The following is a 9,268-nucleotide window of genomic DNA, read 5'->3' as shown; positions in this document are numbered from 1 at the left end:
GAAAGATACTAACTAGGAATAGTTGAAATAAATTAGAAAATCAATTACATACGTAAAACTAAGCACAAAATTAGATCTGGTGTTATATTCTTTAAAACTGAGGGATGAACTTTCTCTTTTTTATGAAAATGCAGATTATATTCACGTATGCTGATGGTAAACAGTGGAAAGTAACAAAACAATTTTAAGCAGGCAGATGGCGAAACAAGAGGGGAATTAAAATTATCCCAGCTTGCTTCATCACATCACCCCTTCATTGGATTGACCAGATAGACATTTCAAATAGCTACCTAAGTGTTTCAATGATCACAAGTGGCGCCAGAAATTGGATTTAAAATCTGCACACACACAAAAAGTACATATGAAATCTTATCAAAAAGTACATTACATATGCTTTTAAAATTTATACTTATGTGAACTGGCTATACAAAAATCCCCATACAACATAATTACATAAAGTGTATTGTTGTACAATATCACAAAGTATCTACAAGTTATACTTTCAACGAAAATTATGCATTGTCATCATAAGTGATGTCCTTTTTGGGTAAGCAAAGATAACACTTGAAGATATATGTCATTTGATACAAGTCCTGTCTTGTTTCAAATAATAAATCCTCATGGGTTGCAAGAGATTAAACTACAATGTGCTGTGCAGCTCACTTTTCTTTGTTAGAAAATTTCACTTACTCAATGTTCAGTATTTTTCACAAGCACTTACACTTTTTAAATGAGCTTTTACACACTTTCTCTCCAAGTTGTCCACACCTTCAACAGGTCCAAGTGGGAGTTAGCAAGGAAGTGAGCAGCTGTCAGCTCCCTTGGAGGTGGTTCTCCTCTGCCACAGTACATGAAAAAATGAGACAAAATATGCTACTTTAGGGCACTTAACTTTTATTTCTAAGTTAAGTATAAGAAAAAATATGTTTAAAACTAATGGAAAATGATAGTCATTACATCATATATAAATACATAGTTCTCATAACATTGCAATAATTAGTGTTAAATTAGACTATAGTATGAAAGGCATGGACTAGAGAAAAATTTAACATCAAATACACATTACACTATTAAACATTACTCTTAGTCATAACTGTCTGAAACTGGTTAAACTTGAAAGATTTTTAATTCTTTTCCATTTGCAAAATTAGCAAAAACTGAAGATGTGCAGTAGCATAGATTTACTAGTCATTACATTATGAAAAATGAATAGAGTCACCATTAGCATGACTTCATTGCTATTCAGATCAACATTAAAGGCATGAAAGTTGTACCAAGGCACTGTCCCGCTTCCCTACGCAGCTCTTAGCACTACTCTTATTCAACCAGAATATTAAATCCCCAGAAAATGTATCCAAATGGTTGACCTGTCAGAATATTAACATCAGTCTAGCATCACAGTTATCAGTTAATCAGCAAAATTACTTTTCTTCATTCCACTATTACCACTTTAAGCTCATAATTCCTCAGAACACAAATAGAAGTTTTCAGGTACTGTATAGATCCTATGATGCAGCATTACATGACTTCTAGATCATCAAAATATTGCTCTTTCTGTTAAGCTCTCTTCTCAGCTGCAGTGTCATGAATTACACAATATCAACAGTACCCGATGTTGCCTAGTTCACAATTATATCATCAATACAATTACACCATATTTGTTTGTATACAGGTATCTTTGCATTAATAATTTCTGTCAGCTCCAATATTTTCCTTACATTTCTTACCTCGTTAGCTAGTGGAGTGCATTCTCAAATAAGATCACTACTGCAGAGACAGTATCCCTAACCATTATCATTTGAACAGCTAATTGACAAACATGGTTGTTAGCGTTGATATACATAGTGTTCAAGTGAAAAAAAGAGAAAATTATACCAATAAAAACAGCGTGTGCACAAATTGTAATGATGGAAATCAGAAAGTTACATGATTGTGTAAGTAGTCTGCAACTAACCATTAATATTCTGATGAGCAAACTAAAAAAACTTACATCCGGAAAGTGTTAACCAACAGAAAACTTGCCTCACAATAACCTCGAAATTTCAGGCAAAGTGAAAAACAAAGTGCCACATTCTCAATGAAGCTTATTATGTGAACCTGACATCATGTTTACAAGTAGTTTCAGTGTGCAATCAACTGTGCAAGATAAGAAACATTGTGCATGTGACAAAACTAATTTCTGAACTTAATATGAAACTACAAATATGCAGAGTGATAGATCCAAAAGGTTGCCTACCAACTCAATTTCTATTATGAAAGAAAATGTATCTGAAAGACCTGAACAATTGTGTGACTTAAATATCAAGTGTTTGTTCAGCACTGATACTAATTTTTTTGGCTATTACACCGGTGGCCCTTCTAAACATGCAGAGAAATCTAAATGAAGAAAAGTAGTTGTGATGGCAGATAGTCATGGTTGTGGATTTGCTCGCCTTCTGAGTGGTCAGTCCAGTGTACAAACAACTGCTTACATAAAGCCTGGTGCTTCTATGTCAGAAGTTTGCAAGCGTGTACTATCCACAGACATTGCTGACTTATTCTCTGAAGATTTTGTTGTCCTGTTTGGTGAGTCAAATGACATGTACAAAATCGAAACTCACACAGCAAAACAAAAACTAAAAAGGTGCTTAGGACAGTTGACACACACAAATGTTTTAGTGCTGAACATCCCACATTGGCATGACTTATCATCTTGGTCATGTGTGAATAAAGAAATAATCAATGCAAGCAAGTGGGCCAAGATGGCGGCTAGTGTTAAAGTAAATCGTGTATCTCCGCAAAAAAAAGTAAAATTCGATGGAAAAAAGAAATCGTGTATGAGTTGTAAGGACGAGATATCAAAGCTAAATGAACGTATAAAAAGTCTACAATTCATAATCGGTACTCTAAAACAGGATATAAAAGAACTTCAATCGGGAAAATACGGGAAGCAAGAAGACACGGCCTCCACAAGAAAATGGGAATCAGTGACCGAAGAAAACTCTATCCAGGAAGATAAATCTCAAAGAAGCAGTGTAACTTTAATACAAAAAAACAGTGTGCAAAAATCGAGTGTAGTAAATCATGGAATACAGCCATCTGAAGAAAAACTGTTGCAAGGAACTGAAAGTAAACAAAAACGTGTGCAAACAAACAACTATAGCATGGTAGCGGAAAAGCATGAAAACAGATCAAACTTTCCTCGAAATCGCGAACTTCCAAACATACCGGTAGTGAAAAGTAAACTGCCAAATTCTCAAAGAAAGTTATTGACTGATTCTAATATCGTGTGCAAAAACAGATTCAGTGTGCTATCAGAAAAAACGAACAGACAAAGTGAAGCAGATATACAAACGAAAGTTTTGGAACCGAAAACAACAAACGAAAACAGTCAACCTAAAAAACAAGATGCTGGCATTATTTATTTATTTTCTGATAGTCATGCAAAAGGACTGGCAAAGATCATGAACAAAAAACTAATAAATGAAAGTGTTATTGGATTTGTGAAGCCAGGTGCTCCACTGCGAGAAGTTACTGAGCATATTGACACACACAGTAACCATGGAAGTTGTAACTCTTGCATTATTTTAGCTGGTGCAAACGATGTCTACAAGAATGAGGCAAAATTCGCTTTGCGATCTTTAAGGGAAACATAGGCAAAAGTTATGGACATGAAAGTTTTCGTAATAAGCATCCCTATGAGACATGATCTCATCAAAACATCGTGTGTGAATGCAGAAATCGAAGCAACCAACCGAAAGTTCGAGAAAATATGTAAGCTCTTCAGCAATGTGACATATATTAATGCAGACAGGAAAAAAGAGAGAATTTCACTACCCATAGACTGCACAGAAACACAAAAGGGAAAGTAGCACTGTGCGATGCAATCATGGAACAATTAAATCAAAATCAGCCAGGCTTAGTGCAGCCTCCAATTGCAGCAGCAGCAGCAACGGAATCACCAATTTCAAATAAAGAGAATATCACTCCAATGACTTCAGGAAGTGTTGAAGCGGCAAGAAGAGGATCCCCATCTAGCCTGGTTGCGGTTCCTCAAATTACAACTCCAAAAATTACAGCAGAAACGCCATCACACTACAAGTCAACTCGCCCAACACGAAACAGGAAAGAACCACAACGTTTTTTATGGCAAGTGATTCCAGAGAAATGTTGATTTCATCTTCTAAAACATCGCTCTGGAAAGAAAACTTCAATTGTAAAAGTGTTAAAAATGATATGTCATGTGCAGCTGTCGAACATAAGGTAGGCCAAAACAACCTAGTAAATAAGTCATCATCGAAATTTATGCTTCTGCACCAAAATGTACAATCCTTATCAAATAAAGTTAGTGAGATAGAAATATTGTTAGCAGATGAACTAAAAGAAGTGTCTGTTATATGTGTTAGTGAGCACTGGTTATCCGAAAATACGTTACATCACACAAGGATAGAGGGCTTTACCCTTTCATCTTTTTTTTGTAGGAAAACCTCCATGCATGGAGGAACATGCATATATGTTAGAGAGGACGTCAAACATGAAAATTTAAAGTTCACTAAACAGCTAGGGGAAGAGCAAAACTTCGAAATTTCTGCTACAGAACTGACAAATTTAAATATAATTGTTATTTGCATATATAGAAGCCCAGATGGAAACGTAACTACTTTCACTGAAAATCTTGAGAATGCACTTAACAGTATAAAAATAGTTAGTAAGACAACCATCATATGTGGTGATTTTAATATAGATTTCAATAAGAACTCAAAAGACAGATTAAACCTTGAGGCCTTATTAAAAACCTACAACATACATACAACTATCAAATCCCCCACCAGAGTCACCAAATTGTCAAGCAGTGCTATAGATCAGATACTAATAAATACAGACAAATATTTATACAAATCTGGAAATATGAATACAGGTTTCAGTGATCATTATACACAGTTTATTGAATTCCCAGTAGACACTGAAGGAAATACTGAACAACAAATGACAAGAAAAGGTAGAAATTTTAGCAAGCACAACCTAGAACACTTAAGGAACTTACTGAAAAAAGAAACATGGAATGAAATAGACAACTATGAGGACACACGTAAAAAGTTTGACATGTTCATGGAAATATTCTCCCATTATGTCAATATTTCTTTTCCAGTTAAAAACCAAACATTAAAAACTAAAAAAAGAAATGTTACATGGCTGACGAAAGGCATTAAAATATCGTGTGCTGAAAAGAGGAGACTTTATGAAATCTCAAAAACACAAAATGTTACAGAACAATTACTGGTGCATTTCAAGAATTGTAAGAGAGTGCTTCACAAAGACATAAAAGAATCTAAAAAAACAACAAATGATCACCATATACACTCCTGGAAATGGAAAAAAGAACACATTGACACCGGTGTGTCAGACCCACCATACTTGCTCTGGACACTGCGAGAGGGCTGTACAAGCAATGATCACACACACGGCACAGCGGACACACCAGGAACCGCGGTGTTGGCTGTCGAATGGCGCTAGCTGCGCAGCATTTGTGCACCGCCGCCATCAGTGTCAGCCAGTTTGCCGTGGCATACGGAGCTCCATCGCAGTCTTTAACACTGGTAGCATGCCGTGACAGTGTGGACGTGAACCGTATGTGCAGTTGACGGACTTTGAGCGAGGGCGTATAGTGGGCATGCGGGAGGCCGGGTGGACGTACCGCCGAATTGCTCAACACATGGGGCGTGAGGTCTCCACAGTACATCGATGTTGTCGCCAGTGGTCGGCGGAAGGTGCACGTGCCCGTCGACCTGGGACCGGACCACAGCGACGCACGGATTCATGCCAAGACCGTAGGATCCTACGCAGTGCCGTAGGGGACCGCACCGCCACTTCCCAGCAAATTAGGGACACTGTTGCTCCTGGGGTATCGGCGAGGACCATTCGCAACCGTCTCCATGAAGCTGGGCTACGGTCCCACACACCGTTAGGCCGTCTTCCGCTCACGCCCCAACATCGTGCAGCCCGCCTCCAGTGGTGTCGCGACAGGCGTAAATGGAGGGACGAATGGGGACGTGTCATCTTCAGCGATGAGAGTCGCTTCTGCCTTGGTGCCAATGATGGTCGTATGCGTGTTTGGCGCCATGCAGGTGAGCGCCACAATCAGGACTGCATACGACCGAGGCACACAGGGCCAACACCTGGCATCATGGTGTGGGGAGCGATCTCCTACACTGGCCGTACACCAATGGTGATCGTCGAGGGGACACTGAATAGTGCACGGTACATCCAAACCGTCATCGAACCCATCGTTCTACCATTCCTAGACCGGCAAGGGAACTTGCTGTTCCAACAGGACAATGCATGTCCGCATGTATCCCGTGCCACCCAACGTGCTCTAGAAGGTGTAAGTCAACTATCCTGGCCAGCAAGATCTCCAGATCTGTCCCCCATTGAGCATGTTTGGGACTGGATGAAGCGTCATCTCACGCGGTCTGCACGTCCAGCACGAACGCTGGTCCAACTGAGGCGCCAGGTGGAAATGGCATGGCAAGCCGTTCCACAGGACTACATCCAGCATCTCTACGATCGTCTCCATGGGAGAATAGCAGCCTGCATTGCTGCGAAAGGTGGATATACACTGTACTAGTGCCGACATTGTGCATGCTCTGTTGCCTGTGTCTATGTGCCTGTGGTTCTGTCAGTGTGATCATGTGATGTATCTGACCCCAGGAATGTGTCAATAAAGTTTCCCCTTCCTGGGACCTTGAATTCACGGTGTTCTTATTTCAATTTCCAGGAGTGTAAAAATGGCCAGGAACAAAATGAAAGCCATGTGGAAGATAGTCAGAGAACAAGAAGGAAACGAGACCTCCCAAAATGTAAATCTCCAGGTAATCCAAGATGGCAAAAAAATTACAAATCCAGAAGAAGTAGCCAATGCTTTTAATACATACTTTGCAAATATTAGTGAAAAATTACTATCTGACATAAAATCTTCAAATAAAAATCCTGCTACAACACCGTCCAATCAAAATAGAAACTGCAACTCCCTATTTCTTACTCCAACCAACCCTAAGGAAATTATACTATCAATAAGAGAGTTAAAAACAAAATTTTCAACAGGTGTGGATGAGATTCCAGATTATGTCATTAAGAATGTGGGGGACCTCATTGCAATACCATTAGCCCACATTTTCAACAGTTCATTAACAAATGGAGTCTTTCCTTCCTGCTTAAAGACAGTGAAACTAAAACCACTGTTCAAAAAGGGTAAGAAAGAAGACATAGCCAATTATAGACCTATTGCCTTGCTATCTACATTTTCTAAAATACTAGAAAAAATTTTTCATAAGAGGTTGCTAGATTTTCTAGAAAAGTGCAAAATATTATCCACAACCCAACATGGCTTCTGGAAAGGCCGATCAACAGAAACAGCAATATATGAATTTCTGGGTGAAGTACTCGAAAAAATTGATAGTGGACAAAAAGTAACTGGCATATGCCTTGATCTGTCTAAGGCTTTTGACATCATAGACCACACTCTATTGCTGCAGAAGCTTGAAAGAATTGGTATCAGAGGTATGCCTAACAGCTGGCTTAGATAATATCTTACTGACCGCAAGCAAGTAGTAGAAATACATTTTCACAAAGAAAATAAATCAACAAGACACTATTCTGATTATAAATCAGTAAAATATGGAGTCCCGCAGGGCTCGGTACTGGGCCCTATCCTATTTTTGATATATATAAATGACCTAACATCAGCCAACCAGTACCATAGCACTATCCAGTTTGCAGATGACACAAGCATATTAGTCAGCGGGAAAACTGCAGAGATACTACAGACAAGACTGTCTGAAGCATTAGCAAATGTTGTAAACTGGTTCAACCAAAACAAACTAATAATAAATAAAAGCAAAACAGTAGCATTAAATTTTCATAATATCAAGAGAAACATTGAAGAGGATATAAGAATTCAGATGTCAGACACGGATATTGCAAGTGTGCCTAATACAAAATTTGTGGGGGACTGGCTACAGGATAATCTTAGATGGGAAACTCACATTGACAACATATTGAAGAAGCTGAGTAAAATGTGTTATTTAATGAGAGTGCTAGAAAACTGCTGTCATAAGGACTGTCTAATGACAGTTTACTATTCTAATATACATTCTGTCCTGAAATATGGGATCACTTTTTGGGGTAACTCACCATCCTGCCTAAAACTCTACAGGATGCAAAAAAGAATAGTGAGAATCATGGCTGGAATAAAAAGGAACAAACCATGTAGACCATTATTTAAAAGGATGGGGATTCTTCCCCTTCCATGTATTTCCCTATTTGAAAGTGCAATGTTTATAAAGAAATATACAATAACAAATCCTAGTATCCTCCCCAAAAATGAAAATGTTCATCATCATAATACAAGACAGAAAACTGACTTTCATGTACTCCATACAAAAACCAGTTTGTGCCAAAAAGGAACATTACACCATGGAAAATTTATCTACAATAAATTGCCAAGAGAAATTAAAGTAATGACAGATGTAAAAAATTTTAAAGCAGCATTAAAAGAATATCTGTTGACACATTGCTTTTATAGTGTGGAAGAGTTCCTCCAAAATCCTCGAGAGTCTAAGTGATGATTATGCAAATACTGTAACCATTAATATTGGCCTATAAATACATTCAGATGTAATTCTCAAGTTTATAATGGGGTTCAAGTATAAGTTGTATAGCGACTTGCGCAGTATATGAAGTAAAATTCTGTGAATGTAATTCTCTAGTGTACATGTCAGTTCATAGTGTAGAAGAGTTCCTCAAAAATCCTTAGAGCTTAAGTGAGGATCATGCAAATACTTTAATTGTTAATATTGGCTTATACATGTATTCAGTTGTAAACTTCAAGTTTCTAATGTGGTTTAATTATAACTTACACATTGACTTGCCCAGTATATGAAGTGCTGTAAAATTTTGTGAACATAATTTTCTAGTTTCTAAAGTGTTTTAATTATAAGATATACTTTGACCCGTCCAATATCTGATGTGCTGTACTGTACATGTAAGATTTACTGGACCAATAAATACAATACAATACAACCAACAAATTTCATTACTTTGCAAACATTTCAGAAATTTAGAACTCATAAATGTTAACAATATTGGGTGCAAGTTCCATGAATTACATGGATTGCACGATAACAACATGGGGAAAAAACTGCTTGGCAGAAAAATTAAAGAAATTATCAACAAGAGGCATCAAACACTCAAAAGCAAAATCACCCTGGATTGTTCCCCCTAATATTCAAAG

The 9,268-nt window shown here is 37.8% G+C and overlaps 1 protein-coding gene across 1 annotated transcript; it reads left to right on the top strand.

Annotated features, from left to right (window-relative positions):
• The first annotated feature begins 3,868 nt into the window (after window positions 1-3,868).
• Window positions 3,869-8,600, top strand: LOC124795558. The gene is made up of 6 exons (XM_047259630.1): window positions 3,869-4,132; window positions 4,229-4,242; window positions 4,461-5,275; window positions 6,787-7,227; window positions 7,756-7,959; window positions 8,524-8,600. Exons 1-6 carry the CDS (start codon window positions 3,869-3,871, stop codon window positions 8,598-8,600), a joined length of 1,815 nt encoding a protein of 604 aa, XP_047115586.1.
• Window positions 8,601-9,268: the final 668 nt, after the last annotated feature.

Source organism: Schistocerca piceifrons, chromosome 4 (genome assembly GCF_021461385.2).
Source record: "Schistocerca piceifrons isolate TAMUIC-IGC-003096 chromosome 4, iqSchPice1.1, whole genome shotgun sequence".
NCBI lineage: Eukaryota > Metazoa > Arthropoda > Insecta > Orthoptera > Acrididae > Schistocerca > Schistocerca piceifrons.
Note: the sequence above shows the minus strand (reverse complement) of the source record. Positions and strands in the feature narration are given on the sequence as shown.